Source organism: Scyliorhinus torazame, chromosome 9, assembly GCF_047496885.1.
Source record: "Scyliorhinus torazame isolate Kashiwa2021f chromosome 9, sScyTor2.1, whole genome shotgun sequence".
NCBI classification, from domain to species: Eukaryota; Metazoa; Chordata; class Chondrichthyes; order Carcharhiniformes; family Scyliorhinidae; genus Scyliorhinus; species Scyliorhinus torazame.
Genome location: NC_092715.1, coordinates 72,778,634 through 72,805,420, shown reverse-complemented (window position 1 = coordinate 72,805,420; position 26,787 = coordinate 72,778,634). Strand labels below are relative to the sequence as shown.

Here is a 26,787-nt window from a genome sequence, read left to right as displayed (position 1 = left end):
CCAGTATCCTTTGCTGTGTTAGATAACCTTTGAAGAGCTCATCACTTAGCCATCCTCTACCCCTAAGGATAATTTAACTAACCTAAAAGTATCCCCACATCTGTCCAATATCTACGCTATTTTTATTGGGACTTCTCAAGCCGCTATTTAAATTCAGTCCTGGAGAAAAACCTGTGACGGGTTACACAATATAGACCAATCGGGACCCACCGTTCGGCGGGCCGGCCTCTCTGTCGGGGGGTGGGGGAGGACTTCCTTTCCTCCACGCCAGCTCCTGTAGCCCTTTGCCATTTGGCATCGGGGCCAGCACGGGGAAGAAGGCTGCGCATGCCCTAGTCGGCGCCTGCCCAACTGCGCATGTGTGGGCCGCTCCAGTGCCGTACCAGCCTCCTGTGGGCCGCAGAATGGGATCCCGGAACGGGTACCGACGCCAGAGTAAAACACTTCGATAGGTTTTTATGCCAGGGTCGGCACCTAGCCGTCCGATGGGAGAATCCCGCCCACTATCTACACCTGCCACTAATTCTAATTAAGCAATACAGTTCAAATGCCACTTATAAATAAAGTAAACAAAACCGGTTACTTGCTTATCTGTGCAGACCTTTGGAGAGAGGAACAATCTGAAAATCCTGTCTTGTCAGACTCTTCAGCTCAACCTAACAGAATTTGGCAAAACTTGCAAACGACAGGCAGACCTGGCTCTCATTGATTACATAATCTATATTACACCAAGATGTCCTATCCGTTGCTTAGCTCAGATACAGTACAGTTCCTCATAAACTATCCACTCCTTCCAGGGATACTCCAGCAATCAAAACAATATCACATTAGCCATCTCTCTGTAAACAAGTAAATAGTTAAAATCAAGCATTAACTCTCGCTTTATGACTCCTTACTTACAGCTTTAGTAGACTCTCTACCTCTGTACTTTAAACCAAAGTTTTTCAAAACATTTCTGTTAATTTGAGAGGTTTTGTACTATCTCCTTTCCCTCCTGATATCTGATAACGGCAACTAATTTCAATCAAGCCCCTCATTCTATCCTAAAAGGATTGCCTCTACATATGGCACCTTAATCTATTTGCAACGTTCCAAGTTTTTAAATTTTTGCAATATACATGCAATGGGCCTCATGCATTGTAACAATTCTAAGATTCTGTGATGTTGCTGAATTAATTGCTATTAAAAATTACCATCAGTTTTGACATCTTGCTTATCAGGCAGTTCTGTTCCCTTGAAAAAGCAATTGTGTAAATTCTGTGAATTTTTTGTGCTCTAAGATTCTGGCTCTAAGAACTGAAGAAAAAGTTGACTTTCAATCCGTCTTCTCTAGTTCTAATTACAATGATCTGGATAAAGAGCTTGCAACTATTATGGTGACCTGGTCTGTGTGGCTCAAGTTGCAATGGAAGCTTACCTGAGGTGTTGGGGAATTGTTTGTCAGAGACAGCTTCTCCATTTCTTTTCAAATCTAGTTAACGGCTGTCATCTTTTTGGTTTCATCCTTAACCCGCATTGCTCTACTGATGCTCTTGACCTTAAGTCTTGCCCCCACAACCCAAAGATGCGCAGAGTAGGTGGATTGGCCACGCTAAATTGCACATTAATTGGAAATAATTGGGGCTGGTTTAGCACAGGGCTAAATCGCTGGCTTTTAAAACCGACCAAGGCAGGCCAGTAGCACGGTTCAATTTCCGTACCAGCCGCCCCGAACAGGCGCCGGAATGTGGCGACTAGGGGCTTTTCACAGTAACTTCATTGAAGCCTACTCGTGACAATAAGCAATTTTCTTTTCATTTCATTTCAAAAAGAATTGGGCGTTTCCAAAAAAAAAAAAAAAAAAAAGAGATGACTCTTACTGACGCAACTCGTTTCTTAGATGCCAATTTGCTTTGTCATGTTGCCTGTCCCAACATTCGGTACTGGATTAACAACATTTCCTCAAACTAAAAACATCGGGAATACTGATGCCACAAACTGTATTGCCTAGCCAAAACAGCCTTTTCCACTATCTTAATGTTGCACGTCTCTGCCCTGCTTCGACTCCTCTGAAACCCTCATCTGTATCTTTGTTACCTCTAAACACAACTGTTACAATGCTATCCTGGGTAGCCTTCCACATTCTGTCCTCTAAACTTGAACTTTTCTGAAACACTGCCCGTGTTCTAGCTCTCACCAAGTCCCTTTGCCCCATCTTCTCTGTACATGTTGACAAGCATTGACTCACGGTCTGGCAAAGCATCAATTTTAAAATTGTTTTCAAATCTGTCTGTGGCTCTGTCTCTCCCCATTATTTGTACCTCCAGCACTTTTTCAGCTGCCTAGGCAGTAAGTTCTGGATGTCCCTCCCTAACACTCTCCACCCCTGTCTCATACTTGTTCACCATCATTGAAGAAGTACAAGGAAAGCTAATAGCGCCAAAGGCTGACAAGTCGCCTGGACCTGATAGCTTACACCCAAGTGTCCTAAAAGTAGTGCTGCAGAGATAGTGGATATGTTGGTTGTCAATGTTGCAAAATTCAATTGATTTTAAAATATCCCAGCAGATTGGAAAACTGCATACGTAACTCTATTCAAAAACAAGAGGCGCAGGAAACGAGGCCAATTAATCTAATATCTGTGATTGGGAAAATGCTGCAATCCACTATTAAGGAAGTAGTAGGATAATTAGCAAATAATAAACAGTTAAGTAGAGTCAACATAGTTTTCATTATAATCTTTAGTGTCACAAGTTGGCTTACATAACACTGCAATGAAGTTACTATGAAAATTCCCGAGTCGCCACATTCCGGCATCTATTCGGGTACACTGAGGGAGAATTCAGAATTTCCAATTCACCTAACGAGCGCATCTTTCAGGACTTATGGGAGGAAATCGGAGCACCCGGAGGAAATCCACGCAGACACAGGGAGAACGTGTAGACTCCGCACAGACAGTGACCCAAGCCGAGAATCAAACCCGAATCCCTGGCGCTGTGAAGCAACGGTGCTAACCACTGCTACCGTGCCGCCATATGAAAGGGAAGTAGTGTTTGACAAATATATTGGAATTCTTAGAGGATGTAACATGCAGGGTGGCTAAAGACAAACCAGTAGATGTAGTGTATTGAGATTCCAAAAGGCATTCAATAAGATGCCACATAAAAGGTGACGACTCAAGATGAGAACTCTTAATGGAGAGAATATATTGGTATGGATAACGAATTGGCTAACGGACAGGAAGCAGAGTGTGGGTTAAATGGATGTTTTGGATTGGTAAACTGCAAGTAGTTCAGTGCTGCACGTATCAGTGTTGGTGCTCAAGTAATCTATATCAATGAAGTGAATGATGGGGCCAGGTATACTGTAGCCAAATGTACTGACAAAGATGGGTAAGATTGTAAATTGTTAAGATGACATAGTCTGAAAAGAGATTTAGCTACGTTAAATGAGTGAGCAAAACGATTGGCTATTGGGAGTATGTGGAAAAATGTGAACTTGACCATTTTGGCTGGAATAATAGAAAAGTAGTATTTATGAATGGTGAGATACTGCAGAATTCTATGGTACAGAGAGATCTCGATCTCCTCACAATGATTCATTAAAAAGTTAGCATGTACAAAGAACAAAAGGACAAAGAAAAGTACAACACAGGAACAGACCCTTCGGCCCTCCAAGCCTTTGCCGACCATGCTGCCCGCCTAAACTAAAATCTTCTACACTTCCTGGGTCCGTATCCCTCTATTCCCATCCTATTCATGTGTTTGTCAAAATGCCCCTAAATGTCACTATCGTCCCTGCTTCCACCACCACCTCCGATAGCGAGTTCCAGGCACCCACTACCCTCTGTGTAAAAAAACGTGCCTCGTACATCTGGCACCTTAAACCTATGCCCCCAAATAATTGATCCCTCTACCCTGGGAAAAAGCCTCTGCCTATCCACTCTGTCTATGCCCCTCATAATTTTGTAGACGTCTATCAGGTCGCCCCTCAACCTCCGTCGTTCCAGTGAGAACAAACCGAGTTTATTCAACCGCGCCTCATAGCTAATGCCCTCCATACCAGGCAACATTCTGGTAAATCTCTTCTGCACCCTCTCTAAAGCCTGCACATCCTTCTGGTAGTGTGGCGACTAGAATTGAACACTATACTCCAAGTGTGGCCTAATTAAGGTTCTATACAGCTACAACATGACTTGCCAATTCTTATACTCAATTCCCCGGCCAATGAAGGCAAGCATGCCGTATGCCTCCTTCACTACCTTCTCCACCTGTGTTGCCCCTTTCAGTGACCTGTGGACCTGTACACCTAGATCTCTCTGACTGTCAATACTCTTGAGGGTTCTACCATTCACTGTATATTCCCTACCTGCATTATTAGACCTTCCAAAATGCATCACCTCACACTTGTCCGGATTAAACTCCATCTGCCATCTCTCCGCCCAAGTCTCCAAACAATCTAAATCCTGCTGTATCCTCTGACAGTCCTCGTCACTATCCGCAATTCCACCAACCTTTGTGTCGTCTGTAAACTTACTAATCAGACCAGTTACATTTTCCTCCAAATCATTTATATATACTACGAACAGCAATGGTCCCAGCACTGATTCCTGCGGAACACCACTAGTAACAGCCCTCCAATCAGAAAAGCACCCTTCCATTGTTACTCTCTGCCTTCTATGACCTAGCCAGTTCTGTATCCACCTTGCCAGCTCACCCCTGATCTCGTGTGACCTCCCCTTTTGTACCAGTCTGCCATGAGGGACCTTGTCAAAGGCCTGACTGAAGTCCATACAGACAACATCCACTGCGCCTGCATCAATCATCTTTGTGACCTCTCGAAAAACTCTTATCAAGTTACTGAGACACAACCTCCCCTTCACAAAACCATGCAGTCTCTCGCTAATACATCCATTTGCTTCCAAATGGGAGTAGATCCTGTCTCGAAGAATTCTCTCCAGCAATTTCCCTACCACTGACGTAAGGCTCACCGGCCTGTAGTTCCCTGGATTATCCTTGCTACCCTTCTTTAAACAAAGGAACAACATTGGCTATTCTCCAGTCCTCCGGGACATCACCTGAAGCCAGTGAGGATCCAAAGATTTCTTGTCAAGGCCTCAGCAATTTCCTCTCTAGCCTCCTTCAGTATTCTGGGGTAGATCCCATCAGGCCCTGGGGACTTATCTACCGTAATATTTTTCAAGACGCCCAACATCTCGTCTTTTTGGATCTAAATGTGATCCAGGCTATCTACACACCCTTTTCCAGACTCAACATCCACCAATTCCTTCTGTTTGGTGAATACTGATGTAAAGTATTCATTTAGTACCTCGCCCATTTCCTCTGGCTCCACACACAGATTCCCTTGCCTGTCCTTCAGTGGGCCAACCCTTTCCCTGGCTACCCTCTTGCTTTTTATGTACTTGTAAAAAGCCTTGGGATTTTCCTTAACCCTATTTTCCAATGACTTTTCGTGACTCCTTTTAGCCCTCCTGACTCCTTGCTTAAGTTCCTTACTACTTTCCTTATATTCCACACAGGCTTCGTCTGTTCCCAGCCTTCTAGATCTGACAAATGCCTTTTTCTTTTTGACGAGGCCTACAATATCTCTCGTTATCCAAGGTTCCTGAAATTTGCCGAATATTGGTCAATGTAATTGGAAGGCGAATAGCATGTTAGCCTTTTTGTAAGGGGGTGTGGGCATTAAAAGTAGCCAAGTTTTGCTGCATCTGTATTGGTGAGTGCCTACCCATACAGGGTCCCCGTATAGCTTTGGCCTCTTTACCTTGTGAGTGATACACTTGTATTGGAGGTAGTTCAGAGAACATTCAATAGGTTGATTGCTGTGATGAGAGGGTTGTCGTATGGGTAGGATAGGTCGAGCAGGTTGGGTCTATAGTCATTGGAATTTAGAAGAGTAAGAGATTAATTTATTGAAACATAAAGTTCTAAGGGGGATTGACAGGGTAGGTGTTGAGATGATGTTTCCCCTTGTACGGAAACATAGACCTAGGGGATACAGTTTCTAAATTAAGGGCCTTCTACTTGGCATGGAGAAAAGGAAGAATTTCTTCTGAGGATCATTAGTATTTGGGATTCTCTATTACAAACAGCACTGGGTGCTGGGTTATTGAGTAATTTAAAACTGAGTTCAACAGATTTTTGATCTACAAGGGACTTGAGGGATATGGAGAGCAGGGCGAAAAATGGAGTTACGGCCACAATCATATCAATTATGATCTAATAGAATGGTAGAGTAGGCTTGAGGGGTCAAATGACCTATTCCTGCTTCTATTTCTTATTTTCTTAGAACCTATCGCTTTATCTGGGCTTTTGATCACCTGTCCCAGTATCTCCTTAATTGGCTATCAAATCTTGTTTGATAACACTCATGAAATCATAGTCATTACATCAGGTTTGATTCCGGCTTGGGTCACTGTCTGTGCGGAGTTTGCACATCCTCCTCGTGTGTGCGTGGGTTTCCTCCGGGTGCTCCGGTTTCCTCCCACAGTCCAAAGATGTGCAGGTGAGGTGGATTGGCTATGATAAATTGCCCTTAGTGTCCAAAATTGCCCTTAGTGTTGGGTGGGGTTACTGGGTTATGGGGATAGGGTGGAGGTGTTGACCTTGGGTAGGGTGCTCTTTCCAAGAGCCGGTGCAGACTCGATGGGCCGAATGGCCTCCTTCTGCACTGTAAATTCTATGATCACAGAAGGGAGGCTATTCAGCCCATCGGGTCATTGCAGGCTCTTTGCAGAGCAATCTAGTCCGTCCCCATAACCCTGTAAACTTTATTTCTCTGAAGTGCCCATCCAATTTCCTTTTGAAAGCATAAATATTTTCTGTTTCCAGCACCCTCGTAAGCACTGATTTCCTGGGCCTTACCACTCGCTGTGTTTTAATTTAAAAAAATTTGCTCATACCTTTAAAACCTTAAATCTGTGTGTCTATTAATCCTTTATTTGTGAACGGGAACAATTTTTCTTCGCCTACCTTATCTAAACCTGCCGCAATCCTGTTTGTCTCATCAAATCTATTTTGTAATTAGTTTTAAAAAGCAAAATGTAATCTTGTTTGTTGCAAGATGTTAGAATCTTTATTCTTTATTGAACAATACGACATGAGTATATTGAGAATCAAATATGCAGTTCTTGTGCATTAATCCAAAGTATCTGGAAATTGACCCGGAACAATCCTGTTTAGATTAATGAGTATTCAAAACTGAAGATGACAGCTTCTCCCTGCTGGTAATTTAACTTGGTACACTTTTTGTTTAAATATGAGTTCTTCATTGAATCAAGCATGAATGAGAGTTCTTGAAAAGTAGGATAAGAGGAACATCATAATTTGCATTCTTTGACGCAGTACAAATAGTGGGGGCACCAAGTGAATAATTATAGTGAATCAGCGGCAGTTTTCAGTCATGGTGGGCTAGCCATGAAGAAGTCTGTGGGGCCCCAGAGCAGCCCGCTGTTGCTGGAAAGGCCAGGCTGCTGAGTGAATGAGCTGGGGGAAGGTGGGTTGGGAAGAGGGTGTGTGAATGTGTATGATGCTGGGAGAGGGGATGGTTAGTGTGTGGGGGAAGTGGTGGCGGAAGGGAGAGTGGCTTTCTTCTGTCACATGGCAATATGGAGAACTTGGCTTGATTATGTAAAATAACATGCTTAAGAAAAACATTTTCATATTTTTATGATATATTTTATATGTTGACTTATAATATATTAACTTCAATAATTGTACTGAATGTTACATATGCTGCTTTATTTTTGTTTTGCTTTGGCTTGTGTCTGGGATTGCGTTAGTTTTCTAGAATTTTATATATTTGTTCATAGTATTACAATCCTGAAAAATAATCTTAAAAGATGTCCAAACAACCACCAAGCTTGTTAAAAGGCCAGTGAAATGAAAATGAAATGAAAATCGCTGATTGTCACAAGTAGGCTTCAAATGAAGTTACTGTGAAAAGCATCTAGTCGCCACATTCCGGCGCCTGTTCGGGGAGGCTCGTACGGGAATTGAACCGTGCTGCTGGCCTGCCTTGGTCTGCTTTAAAAGCCAGCTCTTTAGCCCTGTGCTAAACCAGTGGGTATAGAAACCAGGGAGAAGGCCTCAAAATAAACAAAACACATATATATATAAAGGACGTCGTGAGTGTTCTGTCATGCTTAAAAGTAGACAAGTATCCAGGGCCAGAAGAAATGTACCCCAGGCTGTTTGAGGCAAGGGAGGAAATAGCAGGGCCACTGGCAATAATTTTCAATTCCTCTCTGACCACAGGAGAGGTGCCAGAGGCCTGGAGGATAGCCATTGTGGTACCATTATTCAATAAATGCAGAAGGAATAAACCAGAAACTACAGGCCAGTCAGTGTAAACTCCATGGTGGGGAAACTGGTTTGATTCCCCGCTGGGTCACTGTCTGTGCGGAGTCTGCACGTTCTAGGTGGATTGGCCATGGCCTTAGTGACCAAAAGGTTAGGAAGGGATATTGGGTTACGGGAATAGGGTGGAAGTGAGGGCTTAAGTGGTTCGGTGCAGACTCGATGGGCCGAATGGCCTCCTTCTGCACTGAATGCTCTATGTTCTTATGTCAGCGTTTTGTTCAGTAAAGGTCATGTCTGACAACTTGATTGAATATTTGAAGAGGTGACCAGGTGTGTAAATGAGGGGAATGCATTGGATGTAGTCTACTTGGACTTGAGCAAAGCTTTTGTTAAGGTCCCACATTGGAAACTGATAGCGAAGGTAAGAGCCCATGGGATCCAAGGAAATTTGGAGAATTGGATCCAGAATTGGCTGAGTGGCAGAACGCAAAGGATGATGATCGAGGGGTGTTTTTCCAACTGGAAGCTTGAGCCCAGTGGGGTTCCACAGGGATCACTGTTGGGGCCCTTTCTGTTTGTGGTTTATACAAATGATTTAGACATGAATGTAGGAGGGTTGATCGTAAGTTCACAGATGATACAAAAATTGTTGAGGTGGTAAATAGTGAGGAGGGTAGCCTTCGATTACAGGAGGATATAGACAGGCTGATCAGATGGTCTGGTCAATGGCAAATGGAATTTGATCCGAATAAGTGTGAGATAATACACTTGGGCAGGACAAATGAGGCAAGGAAATACATGATAAACGGCAAGACCCCTGAGAAGGTCCGAGGATCAGAGGGACTTTGGTATGCATGTACACAGGCCCCTTAAAATAGCAGGGCAAGTAGGTACAGTGGCCAAGAAGGCATGTGATATAGAATCCCTGCAGTGCTGAAGGAGGTTATTTGGCCCATTGGGTCGGCACTGACCCACTGAAGGAGCACTTGCCTTTATTAGCCGAGGCATTGAGTTTAAGAGCAGGAAGGTTATGTTGGAACTGAGTAAAACATTGATTCGGCCACAGCGAGAGTATTGTGTGTAGTTCTGGAATCCACATAGGAGGGATGTGATAGCACTGGAAAGGACGCAGAGGAGATTTACCAGGATGTTGCCTGGGCAGGAGAGATTTGGGTATGAAGAGAGGTTGGATAGACTGGGGTTGTTTTCCTTGGAGCAGAGGAGACTGAGGTTGGACATAATTGCGGATGGGGAGCACGGTAGCACAGTGGGTAGCACTGATGCTTCACAGCTCCAGGGTGCCAGGTTCGATTCCCGACTTGGGGAGTCTGCAAGTTATCCCCGTGTCTGCGTGGGTTTCCTCCAGGTGCTGGTCTGGTTTCCTCCCACAAGTCCCGAAAGATAAAATTATGAGGGGCATAGATAGAGTAGACAGGAATAAACTTTTCCCCTTGTTGGAGGGATCAATGACCAGAAGGCATAGATTTATGTCAAGGGGCAGGAGGTTTAGAAGGGACGTGAGGAAAACCCTTTTCACCCAGAAGGTGGTGGGAATCTGGGGCCCACTGCCTGAAAGATGGTGAATGCCGAGACCCTCATAACATTTAAAAGATTTGGGTATCCACTTGCGATGTCAAGTGCTGGAAAATTCAATTAGAATACTTAGATGGATGTTTTTGACCGGTGCGGAAGCAATGGGCCAAAGCGCCTTTTCTGTGTTGTAGACCTCTGACAATGAAAGCTACGCCATTTCATGAACATTTAAACAAAAACAATCTTTTGTGTACAACAAAAATAATTAAACAATGTAAACACTATTAATTTAATACTGTAGCTTACGATGACTTCGTTCTCCTTTTTAATTGCCTCCAAGCGTTCCATAATCTTATTAGAACATCTTTTCAGGTTCATTCATTTTTCCTGGGACCAACTCAAAAGATATATCCCAGCTAAATGGAATTCACCCTGATTTTTCTTCAATGTCCCAGCATTCTCCCTGGTGCAAGGGGTCTTCCATTAGCTTTTTGCTAGGCGACCCTCCAATTTCTTTATAAACCTCACGACTCTGGATTTCACAAGTCAATCATGGGCCTCCCTGCGATTCCTGCGCAGTGCTTTAAAACATCCAGAAACACCCTTGGATTCCATTAGCCTACTTCTGTGGTTTCAACCTGCAACCAAGCTGATTACTTCCAGAACGCAACTGCCGAAAGATCACTTTTTCTTATTGGTATGGACTTCATCCTGTATTCACTCTTTTTTAAAAATAAATTCAGAGCACCCAATTATTATTTTTCCAATTAAGGGGCAATTTAGCCTGGCCAACTACCTAACCCGCACATCTTTGGGTTTTGGGGTGAAATGCACGCAGATATGGGGAGTACGTGCAAACTCCACACGGACAGTGACCCAGGGCCGGGATTCGAACAAGAGTCCTCAGCGCCGCAGTCCCAGTGCTAACCACTGCGCCACATGCCGCCCCTGTATTCACTCTTAGACGTACCGGAGTTCCTTAGGGTAGTGTCCTCAGCCCAAACATCTTCAGCTACTTCATCAATGACCATTGCTCCACAATTAAGGTCAAGTGGGAATGTTTGCTGCTGAATGTTCAATACAATTTTCAGTTCCTCCGATACTGAAGCAGTCCATGTCCATATACAGGAAGACGTGGACAACATTCAGCTTGGGCTGATGGCAATGACCATCTCCAGCAAGCGAGAATTAAACATCTGCCCTTGACACTAAACAGCATTGCTATCATTGAATCCATCACTATCAACATCCTGGGGATTACCTTTGACCAGAAACTGAATTGGACCAGTCATAAAAATATGGTGGCTGCAAGAGCAAGCCAAGAGGCTGGGGAATCTGCAGTGTGTAATTCAACTGCTAACTCCCCAAAGTCTGTCCACCATGTATGAGGCATAAGTCACAGTGTGGTGAAATACTCCCCATTTGCCTGGATGAGTGCAGCTCCAACATCACTCGAGAAGCTTGACAAGATCTATGACAAAGTAGCTCACTTGAAGGACACTCCATTCCCCATCTTAAACATTAATTTCCACAGCCACCACCATGGAGTACAGTGGCAGCAACTCACCAAAGCTCCTTCGGCAGCTCCTTCCAAACCTGCAACCTCTACCACCTAGAAGGCAAGGGCAGAAGATGCATGAGAATACCACCACCTATAAGCTCCCGCCCAAGCCACGTACCATCCTGACTTGGAGCTATATCACTGTTCCTTCAATGTTGCTGGGTTAAAATCCTGGAACTCCCTTCCTAACAGCATTGCGGGTGCACCTACACCACATAGATTGCAACGGTTCAAGAAGGCTGTTTCCCACCACCTTCTTGAGGACATTGGGGATTATCAATAAACGCTGGCCTAGCCAGCTACGCCCACATGTTGTCAAATAATTTTGAAGAAGTCCTGCATTATATGTACTAACTGCATTGAATGCTGAAGTTACTTTGATGATTTGATACAAATGCATTGATCTACGGTCTTGACCGTAATAGAAAGATAAAGAAAGAGAAAATTAATGGTTCCACTCAATCAAATTATTTCAGAGTCGCTGAGAAGCATTTGCATTCACTACAGATTGTGAAAAAGTGCCAAAATTACATGACGCCTTGTCACACATGATTTTTCAAACCGTTTCATCTTCCACCACATTTATCCCTGCAGGGTATCTATGTCCTTTTGCAGCCAATTGGTATAATTTCACTACCTTCCATTCCTGCAAGTTTGAGATCAATGGTAAATTTTGAAATATTACTCTGTATCCCAATGCCCAAGTCATAGAAATCATCGAATTTACAGTGCAGGAGGAGGCCATTCAGCCCATCGAGTCTGCACGAGCACCATACTTAAGCCCACGGCTCCACCCTATCCTCGTAACCCAGTTACCCCACCTAGCCTTTTTGGACATCAAGGACAATTCAGCATGGCCAATCCACCTAATTTTTAAAAAACACTACACCCCTGAATGCTTCATCCGATGATGCTGTTACGGAGTTACATTGTGTACCCTGTGTCATCAAGAAAATATTATGTATTTTTGTTTATTTCCTTTTTTCATGAGCTTAATGATCTGTTGAGCTGCTCGCAGAAAAATACCTTTCACTGTACCTTGGTACACGTGACAATAAATAAAATCCAGTCCAATCCTCTGGCACCTGCCTCTTATACAAAGAACAGTACAGCACAGGGATAGGGCCTTTGGCACTCCAAGCCTGTACCGGTCATGATACCACCTTTGACCAAAACCCTCAGCAGTTCCTAGTGTTGTATCCTATACCCATCCTGTCCATGTATTTGATGAGATGCCTTTTGAATGCTGTTAATGTATCTGCTTCCACAACCTTCCCGGGCACTCACCGCCCTGTATAAAAAAAAATAATGTAAAAAAAAAAAAACCTGCCTTACACACCTTCTCTAAACTTCGCCCCACACACCTTAAACCTATGCCCCCGAGTGACTGACCCCTCCACATTGTGAAAGTGCCAGCCCATCCACTGTATCGATGCTCATAATCTTGTCGACCTCTATCAGGTTGCCTCTCGACCTCCGTTCTAATGAAAACAGTCCAAGTCTATTCAGCTTTTCCGCATAGCTAATACCCCAGGCAACATCCTGGTAAACCTCCTCTGCACCCTCTCCACAGCCTCCACATTTTATTGTAGTGTGGCGACCAGAATTGTGCGCAATATTCCAATTACAACCGTACCAAGGTTCTATACAACTGTAGCATGACTTGCCAGTTTTTATACTCGATAACCTGTCCAATGAAGGCAAGTAGGCTTTGTTGACTACCTTGCCCACTTGTGTTGCCACTTTCAAAGATTTGTGGACCTGCACGCCTGGATCTCTCTGACCTATATTCCTAAGAGTTTTGCCATTTACTGTATATTTCACCTCTGTTAGACCTACCGAAATACATTACCTCACATTTGTCCGGATTAAACTCCATTTGCCATTTTTCTGCCCAAGGCTCCAACCTATGTATGTCCTGCTGTATGCTCTTGACAATCCTCAACACTATGTGCCACTCCACCAACCTTGGTACCATCTGCAAACTTACTAATCAGACCAGCTACATTTTCCTCCAAATCATTTATGTACACTACAAACAACAGAGGCCCAAGCACAGACCCCTGTGAAACACCACTAGTCACAACCTTCCATTCAGAAAATCACCCTTCTACTGCTACCCTCTGCCTTCTGTGACCGAGCCAGTTCTGTATCCATCTTGCCACCTCACCTCTGATCCCGTGTGACTTCAACTTTTGTACCAGTCTGCTATGCGGCACCATGTCAAAGACTTTACTGAAGTCCATGTAAACAGCATCCACCACCCTCCCCATATCAATCATCTTTGTCACCTCCTCAAAAAACGCGATCAAGTTAGTGAGGTACGACCCCGTTCGCAAAACCATGCTGTCTACCGCTAATGAGTCCATTTGTTTCCAAATCCTGTCCCTGAGAATACACTTCAATAATTTACCTACTACCGACTTGAAGCTCTTTGGCCTATAGTTTCCTGAATTATCCCTGCTACATTTCTTGAACAGCGGTACCACATTAGCTATTCTCCGGTCCTCCGATCTCACCTGTAGCCAATGAGGATACAAATATGTCAGTCAAAGCTCCAGCAATTTCCTCCCTTGCTTCCCTCTGTATTCTGGGGTAAATCCCATCTGGCACAGGAGACTTATCTACCTTAATGTCTTTTAAAACACCCAATACCACCTCCTTTTTGATGTCAATATGACCCTGATTATCCACACACCCTACCCAAGAATCATCTTCCACAAAGTCCTTTTCTTTGGTGAACACTGATGCAATGTGCTCATTTAGTACCTCACCCATTTCCTCTGGCTGAACACATAGATTACCCCCACTGTCCTTAAGTGGTCCAATTCTTTCCCTGGCTACTCTTGCTTTTTACATATGAATAAAAAGCTTTGGGATTCACCTTAATCATACTTGCCAAGAACTTTTCATGACCCCTCCTAATTTCCCACTTCGGTACCTTCCTACTTTCTTTGTACTCCTCAAGGGTTTCGACTGTGCCCACCCTTCCAGACCCGACAAAAGCCTCCTTTTTCTTTTTGATGAGGTTCACAATATCCCTCATTATCCAAGGCTCCCTAAACTTCCCATATCCTCAGGAACATGACTTTCCTGAATCCTAATCAACAGTCGCCTGAAAGATTTCCACATGTCCAGTGTTGATTTATCCTCCAAACAGCCATCCCCAATCCAAATTCTTCAATTCCTGTCTAATGTTATCGTAATTTGCCTTTCCCCAGTTCAGCACCTTAACCCTCATCCCTATCCATAAGTATCCTAAAACCTACAGAATTGTGGTCACTACTCCCAAAATATCCCCTACTGAAACCTCACCACCTGTCCAGGCTCATACCCCAATACTAGGTCCAGTACTGCCCCTTCCCTAGTTGGGCTAACGACATATTGCGTCAAGAAGCCTTCCTGGATACACCGTACAAATTCTGCCCCATCAAAGCCCCTAGCACTAAGTGAGTCCCAGTCAATAAAGGGGAATTTAAAATCCCCTACCACAACAACCTGATTACTTGAAATGAAAATCGCTTATTGTCACAAGTCGGCTTCAAATGAAGTTACTGTGAAAAGCCCCTAGTCGCCACATTCCGGCTGTTCAGGGAGGCTGGTACGGGAATTGAACCGTGCTTCTTGCCTGCCTTGGTCTGCTTTAAAAGCCAGCGATGTAGCCCAGTGTGCTAAACCAGCCCCTTTTGCACCTATCCAAAATCTCTCTACCTATCTGCTCCTCTATCTCTCGCTGGCAGTTGGGGGAGGGGGGGGTGCCTGTAATAAACCCCAAATTGCCCCCTACCTGTACCTGAGCTCTACCTAGGTAGCCTCATTGTATGAGCCCTCCAAGGTGTCCTCCCGCAGTACGGCTATAATCTCCTTAACCAGTAATGCTACTCCCCCACCTCTTTAACACTAACACCCTGCATTAACACTACGCCCTGTATGCGTCATCCGATGCCAGTACTTATGTAGTTAAATTGTGTATGTTGTGTTGCCCTATTATGTATTTTCTTTTATTCCCTTTTCTTCTCATGTACTTAATGATCTGTTGAGCTGCTCGCAGAAAAATACTTTTCACTGTACCTCGGTACACGTGACAAACAAATCCAATCCAATCTTTTACATCCCTCTGTATCTCTCTTCAAGCATCCAAATTGTCCAGTGTTTAGCTGCCAATCCTGCCCTTCCTTTTAACCATGTTTCTGTGATAGCCACAACATCATAGTTCCAAGTACTAATAAGTGCTCTAAGTTCATCTGCTTTACCTGCAATACTTGCATTGAAACAAATACACTTCCGACCACTGCATTTGAGCAGACAGGATGATGTTGTTCTCTTATTTTCCCCTTCAGTTCTTACACCTCTAACCTGACACTCTGGTTCCCACCTCCATGCCATACTAGTTTAAACCCTCCCGAGTGACTCTAGCAAACCTCCCAGCTAGTATATTGGTGCCCCTCCAGTTTAGATGCAACCTGTGCTTCTGTACAGGTTCCGCCTGCCCCGGAAGAGATCCCAATGGTCCAGAAATCTGAAACTCTCCCTCCTACACCACCAGTTTAGCCACGTATTTAGCTGCACTACCTTCCTATTTCTAACTTCACAGGCACATGGCATAGGGAGTAATCCTGAGATTACAACCCTAGAGGTCCTGCTTTTTAGCTTACTGCCTAACTCCCTGAACTTCTTCTGCAGGATCTCATCGCTCTTCCTGCATTCGTACCTATGTGTACTATGACCTCTGGCTGTTTACCCTCCCCTTCGGGGTGCCCCGTGTTCGTTCAGAGACATCCTTGACCCTGGCATCAGGGAGGCAACATACCATCCTTCACGTCCACAGAAGTGCCTATCTGCCCCTTACTATAGAGTCCCCTATAACTATCCCTCTCCTGCACTTGGCGCTCCCCTGCTGAGCAACAGAGCCAGTTGTGGTACCACTATTCTGGCTGCTGTTATTTTCCCCTGATAGGCTATTCCCCCAACAGTATCCAAAATGGTATACTTGTTAGAGAGGGGGAAAGCCACAGGGGATTCCTGGCTGACCCTTCTAGCGGTCACCTACACCTGTCTGCACCTTGGGTGTAACCACGTCTCTATAACTCCTATCTGTGACGCTTTCCACCACCTGCATGCTCCTGTGCACCCAACTGCTGCTCCAACCGAGCCATGCGGTCTGTGAGGTGCTGCCATTGGTTACACTTCCTGCAGACATAGTCGACCAGAATGCTGGAAGCGTCACGGATCTCCCATATCTCACAGTTAGAGCACTGCACCCTGCTGAGTGACATTTAAGCACTAGTTAATTAATTTAAAATAAGTACTTATTATAAATACTTATTAAATTGTTATTGATTAAGTTAGTTTTGTAAGGGCCACGAAGAATCCAGCACGAGTTTTAAGGATACAAAATAATAACGTTTATTTACTATAACAATATATACATAACAGTAGCAGTAACTTCCCTTGTTACCTTCTCCTTCCTCCTGGTTCCTGAACTGGCCAGCTTATTTATACTAGGAGTTTCTCCGCCCCCCTCATTGGGGAAGTTCATACTCCCATGGGATTGTGGGATAGTCATTAGTCCCCAGCCAATCGTAAGTAGGCAGGTTATAACAGTTACAATTAACTATATGGTCCCTGGCACCAGATATCTACTGTAAAATTAAATGCTGAATATTAACTCCGCCCTCCAGTTTAGTTACTCATCTACCTGGTTAATTAGTTAGTTTTAATTGTTTTTTTCAATGTTTTCTTTTCAAGTTTAACATTGATTCCTTACCAGCCAATCGGGTCCCAAGCTTTACTGTGACATCACTTATTTTTCCCCCACAATTTGAAAACACAGTGAGACACAGACACAAATGCCACTTACCTTCCCAGACTGCACACCGGATTTCTCCCACGCAGCTCCACTCCCAGTGTGAAGGACTTAACTCCTTACCTGCTACTCACCAATCAGATCTCTCCCTTGTAGTCACCTGCAGCAGGGCAGCCACTCACAGGAAATTTGAGAGTGACCAATCAAGGGATGAAAAGCACCTCCTCCCACCCAACCTCGTATTCCCACCGAGCTTCAAATTCCCAGCTCCCAAACTCTTTGTGTCTTTACTCTGGATTTGTCCTCTATGTCTCACTGGGAGTGTGCAAAGCTCACTTATCTATAGAAGATTGGAAGGTTATGGCAAACACTTCCCCCTATTTCCACCCCCATTTTCTTCGCAACTTGGGATCATCGGACCAGGCGACTTATCCACTGAAGCCTGCCTATACATTGAAACCTGTCAATCAGTTTTCATTCCATCTATTATCTTTACCATCTCCATTTCTACCAATATTTTGTCAGTATTCGCAAAGGTAGTTGTTGATGCGAGAAAGAAACCAATCTAATGAGCAATCCCAAATAACAAGTTAGACTCTGTTTCTCTTATTTTCATTCTATAACAATTTTTATAACACCATTAACATATTAACCCATCCCAAAGTGCTTCATTGGCATTATTAAACAATGTATGGCACCAAGCCACACAAGGAAATATTAGGGCAGTTTATCAGAAGATTGGTTAGAGGTAAGGGCCGGGATTCTCCCCTACCCGGCGGGGCGGGGGTTCCGGCGGGATGGAGTGGCGGGAACCACTACCACTCTGGCGTCGGGCCGCCCCAAAGATCCACACCTTTAGGGGCCAAGCCCTCACCTTGAGGGGCTAGGCCCACGCAGGAGTGGTTGGTGCACCGCCGGCCGGCGGGAAAGGCCTTTGGCGCCACGCCAGCCGGGGCCGAAGGGACTGCGCCGGCCGGCGGAAGTCCGCGCATGCGCGGGAGCGTCAGCGGCTGCTGACGTCATCCCTGCGCATGCGCGGGGGTGGTTGTCACTTCCACATCGGCCAACGCGGAGGCTATGGCCGAGGCGGAAGGAAAAGAGTGTCCCCATGGCACAGGCCCGCAGGCGGATTGGTGGGCCCCGATCGCGGGCCAGGCCACCGCGGGGGCACCCTCCGGGGCCAGATCGCCCCGTGCCTCCCCCACGACCCCTGGAGCCCGCTAGTTCCGCCGGTAAGGTAGGTGTTTTGATTCACGCCGGCGGGACTGGATGACAGCAGCACGACTTTGGCCCATCGCGGGCCGGTGAATCGCCGGGGGGGGGGGGGCCCGCCGACCGGTGCAGTGTCGGAGAATTCGGCGGGGGCAGGATTCACGCCGCCCCTGGCGATTCTCCGACCCGGCAGGGGGGGTCGGAGAATCTCGCCCGAGTTTCCTAAATGAGAAAAGAGGCAGAAAGCTTTGCAAGGGAATTGCAGAGCTTAGGGCCCAGACAGCTGAAAGCCCCATCTCTCATCAGGAGGCCAGAAATAAGAAGAGTGCAGTTACCGCCAAGGCTCTTAGGCTTGCTACAAGTAGGCATGTATTTTCAAATATATGTTTGGGAAAAAAACTGCTCTTAGCTAGTTGCAATGTTTCAACTGCATAAACATGCTTATAGTACAGATTTTTAATTGAATTTCTAAATGTTAATGCAGCATCCGTACCCTCTGTCAACTTATACCACCTGGCCAACATCCAAATACATATTTTTTTCAACATTAGTCTTCCAGAACATATATCCAGGAAATCATCTCTGATTAGCTTTATGCTGATTAAATTCTCTTATTATGGCATCCGGTGAAGTGCAATCTGGTGGGCTCAAATTAAATAATAAAGGGGAAAATACATAAGGGTGGTATGGTGACACAGTGGTTAGCATTGCTGCCTCACAGCGCCAGGGATCTGAGTTCTATTCCAGCCTTGGGTGACAGTGTGGGGTTTGCACGCTCTCCCCATGTCTACGTGGGTTTCCTCCGGGATCTCTGGTTTCCTCCCACTGTCCAAATATGTGCAGGTTAGGTGGGGTCGCGGGATACTGTGGGGAAGAGAGCATAGGTAGACTGCTCTTTCAGAGGGTAGGTGCAGTCTCAATGGGCCGAATAGCCCGTTGCACTGAGGGATTCTATGAATTGATATTGCAGAATGAAAATGGAGCAAGGAGAATAAAATTAACACCAGTCACTGAACTGATATTTGGCAGCTGATTCAGTGGCTGAAATTTTCAAAATCATCAGCTTCAGGAAATGAGACTCCCATTATTCAAAATTATAAATGTTATGTGATGTTACAAAAGAATGGATAATTTCTGGAGATAATCCTTTCCTAATCTACTGGTTGCACCACTTTCAAAACTTGTCTCCTGCTTTCTAAAATTACATTGCAGAGAATAATTTGAGCCAATCAGAATGTTGTGTTTTCAGTGTTGCAGTCATGGTGTAATGAAGGCTCTATTTTTGGTCGAATTTTCCTGGAGTGGCGGTCGGCATCGCCGCCAGGGATAGAGGCTTGGTTGGGTGACCTGTCCGACTTCCTGCGTTTAGAGAAGATAAAGTATGAGTTAAGGGGCTCTTCAGGGGGGGTTTGAGGAAAATGTTTGTGACTGTGTTTGAGGAGCTGTTTGGGGCAGGGAGGGGGTGAAAATGAGGAAAAATCTGTGCAGACTACAGTTGATTGTTGGGAACTATGCTTCCCGGAGCATTTATTCGTTGTAACCTGTTTTGATACGTGTTTGTAAAAAAATATATTTATTTAACAAAAAAGACGGCTCTATTTTTTTGTGACCAAAATAGCATCATGTTAAATCTAATATGTTTTGTGTTACAGTGCCTGTCTTCTGTTGCCACTGCCTTGCAGTCCGGCTTTCTTCCATACTGTGAACCTGTATACCAGCGTTGTGTAAATCTCGTGCAAAAAACTCTTTCCCAAGCTATGGCAAGTATTGTAATACTATATATAAATTGTTTATTATATCAATATCAATCCAGTAGGGAATTTAGGAGGATATTCTTTACCCAATGAGTAGTTAGAAGATTGAACTTGTTACTACAAGGACTTTTTGATGATGAATAGTATAAGATTCAATTAGGGGGACGCTAGATATGTGCATAAGGGACATAAGAATAGAATGTTACGTTAATGGGCGTAGTTCTTTTAAGCATTTCACCAGCTGAACTAATTGGATTGAATAACGTTTTGCTGTAAATTCTATTAAACACTTAACTCAATTTTGTTCATCCTTCCATGAACTTTGTTAATTTATTCAATATACAGGAATAATGAGTAAAGCTTACCAGCTCATACATAGGTAATTGCAGTCAGGAAGTATTGGGCCCCTTTTTCAATACATCAGCTCTAATTCTGATATTTTTCCCTTTCCTGCAATTTACAAAGCCTTAATGTAGGTTTGTGGGCTATAGTACAGTACAATGCCACGGTTGGAAGGACAAGAAGAGAAGACTACAAGGGCAATGGAGTAAAGTTTTCTGACATTTAGATATACATTTAGACTTGTCTACAAATGACTGCCTGAACGTGTATAGGTTAAGACAGATGGGATCAGTATTCATAGAATCATAGAATTTACAGTGCAGGAGGAGGCCATTCAGCCCATCAAGCCTGCACCGGCCCTTGGAATGAGCATCCTACTCAAACCCACGCCGCCACCCTATTCCTGGAACCCAGTAACCCCACCAAACCTTTTGGACACAAGGGACAATTTAGGCCAATCCACCTAACCTGCACGTCTTGGGGATGTATTATTGTGATCCAAGTTGTTTTGTTATCTTGTTCTGTACTTAAGTCATTGGTCCTTCTGTTGCAGTTGCATGGTTCTCAGCCTGACCAATGTGAGGCTCCAGATAAAGACTTTATGATTGTGGCACTTGATTTACTGAGCGGTTTGGCTGAAGGTCTTGGAGGAAGTATTGAACAGCTGGTAGCAAGGAGCAATATTTTATCGTTAATGTACCAATGCATGCAGGTAAGTAAATGTTCCATTGAAGCTTTTTTTTTAAACTCCAAAGAGAAACCAAAACTATGTTGTTTTTTTTTTTCCCCTTAACTATAGGATAAGATGCCAGAAGTACGACAGAGTTCATTTGCCTTGTTGGGTGATTTAACAAAGGCCTGTTTTCAGCATGTGAAACCTTGTATTGGTATGCAATGTCTTCTTTATTCACTAGTCTGTTTTATTATTCGGGTTATGTGAAATTCACCACTGAGAAAATAAATTACAGGCAGCATGTTTTGTTGTGTATATAATGGCATATTTTTAACTGGATTTTGATTATGACTTCAACTTTGTTTCTTTTTACAGCTGATTTCATGCCAGTTCTTGGAACTAATCTGAACCCAGAGTTTATTTCCGTGTGTAACAATGCCACATGGGCAATAGGAGAGATCTCCATTCAGATGGGTTAGTATTTGATGTATATACATCAAACTGTGAACTTGGTAAGAAAAATACATTTAGAACTAGAGGCGCTGTCAGCACAAAAGGGGGTTATTTGACCCCTTTCACCTGTGGTGATATTTTTTTGTTCGAGGGATTCAAAACTTCCTTGTCCTTTTTTTCCCTTTAATTATGCTTCATATGTTTGTTCACCTTTTTCTAAAGGATGTAGCGATGCTTGCTATTCCATGTGGCAAAACATTCCACGCTGTAACTGCTCTGATGCAACTATTCTGTTCATAACCTCTTCACTCACTTAAAGACATTAAATTGATGCCCCCCCCCCCCCCCCCAATTGATTCTCCAGCCAGAAATAGTTTTCCTCTACACAAGTCAAAGACAATTTTTTGGAGGAAAAAAAACAATGTTTTTTCTTGCTCCACTCTGCTGCAGTATAAACAGTTCCAATACACTAAGTCTCTCCTTACAACCAAAGATTCTCATCCTTGACAATTTAGTGAATATTGGGGCGGTAACAAAGTGGCTACATACCTGGACTAGTAATCCAGAAAACATGAGTGGGCTCAGGGAACCCTCAACACTGATTTTGGACTTGATGATGTCATGGATAAGAAAGCCTGTTGATAATTACCTACTGCAGTCCTATGGTTGATGAATCAGTAGTCCACGTTGACGAGGAAGGACTAGGGATAATTGGGTCACAAAGCATTCTCTGGGCTGTTGGGGCTTCAATGTCCATCGCCACTTGATGGTATCACCACGGATCAAGTTGGTTGAGTGGAAAAGGACATAGCTGTCAGACTGGTTTTCTGTCAGCTGGTGAGACAACCAGATCAAGGGAATAACCTGCTTTTCCACATGCTCGCCAATCTACATTCAGATTTGTCTATGACAACAATAGAAGAAATTACCACTACACAGCTCTTGTGGAGACGAGTCCCATTTTCGCACCTGAGGACACCAGCAATTTGTGTGCAAATATCAATGTATTAATTGGGAATGGCCTCCTTCTGCACTGTAACAATTCTGTGATATTGTGAAATTAAGAACAAATCTTGCAGCTCTCATTTGCATCTGGGCAGCGACAGAATTGTACACCATGAGCTGTGACTTATGGACCAGCATAAGTCTCATTCCTCCATCACCATCAAACCAGACAACCGATGCTGGTTACTGAAGAGAATGCAGAGTAACACCAGGCATTTCAAAAAATGAGTTACCAACCTGGTGAAACAGACAGGACTACATGCAAATTAGACAGAGAGGACATGGTGCTGTAGGTGGACAGAAGTAAACAATCCCATGACCAGTGGATCAGGTTAAAACTCTGTAACTCCGCCAGATCCATTTTTGAATGGTGCTAGATAGCTAAGCAACTAACAGAAAGAGGAAGATCCATGAAACTTAGTTCAGCCTGAGCTCATATTGTGAATGCAAAAAGCTAGGCTGAAGCCTTTGTTGGAATCTTCAGCCAGAAGTGCCAAATGAATCCTTCTGAGATCCACATAACATTTGCCTGTTTTCAATTAATTCACTTCATGCCACGTGATATCCAGAAATAGCTGTGTGCACTGGACATGCTTGTACTCGTGCATTATAGAACCATAGAATTTACAGTGCAGAAGGAGGCCATTCGGCCCATCGAGTCTGCAACAGTCCTTATAAAAAGCACAAATCCACGCCTCCACATTCTCCCCGTAACCCAGTTACCCCACCTAAACATTTTGGACACCAGGGCAATTTAACATGGCCAATCCACCTAGCCTGCACATCCTTGGACTGTGGGAGGAAACTGGAGCAGCTGGAGGAAACCCACGCAGCCATGGGGGGAAAGTGCAAACTCCACACAGATAATCACCCAAGGCCGGAATTGGGCTGGTTGTTTGATACGATCCACCAATTGTTGGGATGTACAGCCTATACCAGCATCACATCGGCACAGAAATTCATATACCACATTGTCCATTTATGTAATAGGCAGAACATCATTTTTGGTGATCCATACTGCAGTCTGTGTGTACTGTTTAAAGGATGCATCACAGCAAGTTGCCACAGGTTCTTCTAAACACGCAGCCTTCATTGGCTAGGATAATGATTGCAGCAGATACAGAGGAACACAGTTATCTTCAAGTCACACTATAGTAACTTGGAACTTGTATTTCCATTCCTTATGTATCACTGAGTCAAAATCCTGGAACTCCCTAACCAGAGACATTATGCTGGGGCTGGTTTAGCTCAGTTGGCTGGGTGGCTGGTTTGTGATACAGGGAGAGGTTAACAGCGGGGGTTCAATTCCCGTACTGGCTAACGTAATCATGAAGGCCCTGCCTTCTCAACCTTGCCCCTTGCCTGAGGTTTTGTGATCCTCAGGTTAAATCACCACCAGTCAGCTCTCCCCCGCAAAGGGGAAAGCAGCCTGTGGTCATCTGGGACTCTGGCGACTTTACTTACTAGAAAAAAACACACAACATACACTGGCGTCTAGGCTCTTACTTTTATCGTGGCGCAGGTTAGCACTGTGCCGAGGACCCGGGTTTGATCCCGGCTCCATGTCACTGTTCGTGTGGAATTTGCAGATTTTCCCCACTCCTGCATGGGTCTCACCCCCACAACCCAAAGATGTGCAGGGTAGGTGGATTAATCGTCCATGTTAAATTGCCCTTTAATTGGAGGGCCAAAAATTAAGCTAGAGACATTGTGGATGTACTACCATAGAATTTACAGTGCAGAAGGAGGCCATTCGGCCCATCGAGTCTGCTCCGGCCCTTGGAAAGGGCACCCTACCCCAAGCCCACACATCCACCCTATCTCAATAACCCCAACCAAACCTTTTGGACACTAAGGGCAATTTACAAAGTCCAATCCACCTAACCTGCACATCTTCGGACTGGGAGGAAACCGGCACACCCGCAGGAAACCCACACACACACAGGGAGGAAGTGCAGACTCCGCACAGACAGTGGCCCAAGCCGGGAATCGAACCTGGGACCCTGGAGCTGTGAAGCAACTGTGCTAACCACTATACTACCGTGCTGCCCACTATCACTGCAAATAGTAGCAGTTCAAGAAGCCCCATGTCTGTCACCTGAAGGGGAACATCGCTGTCACCTGAAGGGGAACTAGGAATTACTTTCATATTACAAAGAATGATTGAAATAAATTTCTGGCTTCACTTTTTTCCATGCTGGCATGTCTGAAACTGCAATACTTTTAACGTGTCTAAACTACCTGTGAGTTGGAATAAGCAGATCAGAGAGTTAAATGTATGGTTCAAAATGTGAGGGACAGATTTTAATTTATGGGGCACTGGCACCAGTACTGGGAAAGCAGGATAAAAGCAGAAAATGCTGGATGTAGGTCAGACATCTTCTGTGGAGAGAGAAATAAAGTAAATGTTTCAGGTCAATGAACTTTAACAAGTTATTTAAATACATACACTGGTGCAAAGCCAAAGAGTATGGTAACGGGGCAAGGAAAGAAACAACAGATATTCCTGGAGCAGTTGTGAGTGGCAGAATGATGAACAGCTGATGTCTGAAAGTTGGGGGGGGAAATAAAAACCACTAAAGCCTTGGGCTTCACTTAAACCAGGCTGGAACCAGTGACCTTGGTGAATTGTAAAATTAAGGCTAGAAATGGGGCTTAAATGTTAAATTGGGGGGGGGGGGGGGTGAGGGAGGGGGATCAGGTGAGGATAAACTTGTAAACCAAAAGAGAAAAGTCAAAGCCATAGAGCAGTATAGCGACTTAAGCAGAGTGTGACAGAAAGGGACAGTTTTATACTGATGCAGTAGCAAAAAAGATCAATCCAGGGAAAATGGTAAAAATTTAAAGACACGTTATCCTAACACGTGAAGCGATAGAAGTACAAGTAGATTCGATCTATTGCCACTGCAGAGATATGTTTGCATGGTAACAAAAGTTGAGAGATACTTATTCCAGGATACTTCTCTTTCTAAGGGATGAACAAAATATAAAAGAGGGTGTGGTGGTGTGTGTGGGCTCCTTTCTAATAAAGGATGACATTAGAATGGATCTTCTGGAAGGTGAGGGAGTAGAATCTATGGGGGAGATGAGAAATAAAGAAAACACTAGTGGGATTAGTTTGTTTACCACTGACAGTAGTTATGCAGTGGATGTAGATTTGGATTTCCAAAAGACATTTGGCAAGAATCCACGTAAATGTTAACAAGGAAAGTGGTGTAATATATTAACATGCCCTTTTCTAAGACTAGGTACTTGTGCAGTGAGGATTTTTGGATAATTTTCATTTGCAATAGATGTTGAATGTGACGATTATTCTTGTTTGTCAGTTTAAGAAACTAAAATGAACTGAAGACATTTGGAAAAGTCAACACTATCTATTCCACCCACAAAGGCCTCTGACAGCCTTTGACTGAATCAGGACACAGTATTTAGAATCAGTTGATGAGCAGGTGTTTAATGCTCATCCAAGCCCTCCACATCTGTTTGCTCTTATAAGTAATTTGATTGACACCAAGGTGAAAATTTCTACATTGTGGCTAATTACAGATTAAGTGTTTGTGCTCTGCTGACAGCTAAACTATGCTCACTCTTTTCAGCATTAATAAAGAAAGACAAGTTTAATTTAAACAGTTACTCTATCGTCAAATGGCTGCTCTGGCTCTCCAACTGAGCATTTCACCATGTGCCATTCTCTTGCCTTCTCCCATAACCCTGTATATTTTTTCAGATAACAGTCCAATTTATTTTTGAACGTTTTGATTGAACCTTCCTCCACTGTACTCCTAGCTGGTGCATGCCAGATCCCAACGTCTCGCTGCTTGAACAAGCTTTTCCTCGGGACGCTTTTGCTTTTTAAAAAAATTTAGAGTACCCGATTTATTTTTTTCCAATTCCCGATTATTATTTTTTTCCAATTAAGGGGCAATTTAGTGTGGCCAATCCACCTAACCTACACATCTTTGGGTTGTGGCGGTGAAACCCACGCAGACATGGTGAGAATGTGCAAACTCCACACGGACAGTAACCTAGTGCTGGGATACAAACCTGGGTCCTCAGCGCCGTAGGCTGCAGTGTTAACCACTACACCACGTGCCACCCCCGCTTTTGCTTTTTCCAATTACTGTAAACCTGTACCCACTTGTTCTCCA

General features: G+C 44.2%; 1 protein-coding gene across 7 annotated transcripts in view; it reads left to right on the top strand.

Moving 5' to 3' along the window:
* tnpo1 (transportin 1) overlaps positions 1-26,787 on the top strand; it is a 233,726-nt gene that overhangs the window by 177,502 nt on the left and 29,437 nt on the right. For all 7 annotated transcript variants that reach the window (XR_011949032.1, XM_072516131.1, XM_072516134.1 and 4 more), the window contains exons 16-19: positions 20,065-20,172; positions 21,062-21,220; positions 21,308-21,395; positions 21,557-21,655. Coding sequence is in view for 6 of the 7 variants with exons in the window: in XM_072516131.1 (XP_072372232.1) it covers positions 20,065-20,172; positions 21,062-21,220; positions 21,308-21,395; positions 21,557-21,655 (454 nt within the window). In the remaining variant the exon portion in view is untranslated. The remainder of the gene's footprint in view (positions 1-20,064; positions 20,173-21,061; positions 21,221-21,307; positions 21,396-21,556; positions 21,656-26,787) is intronic.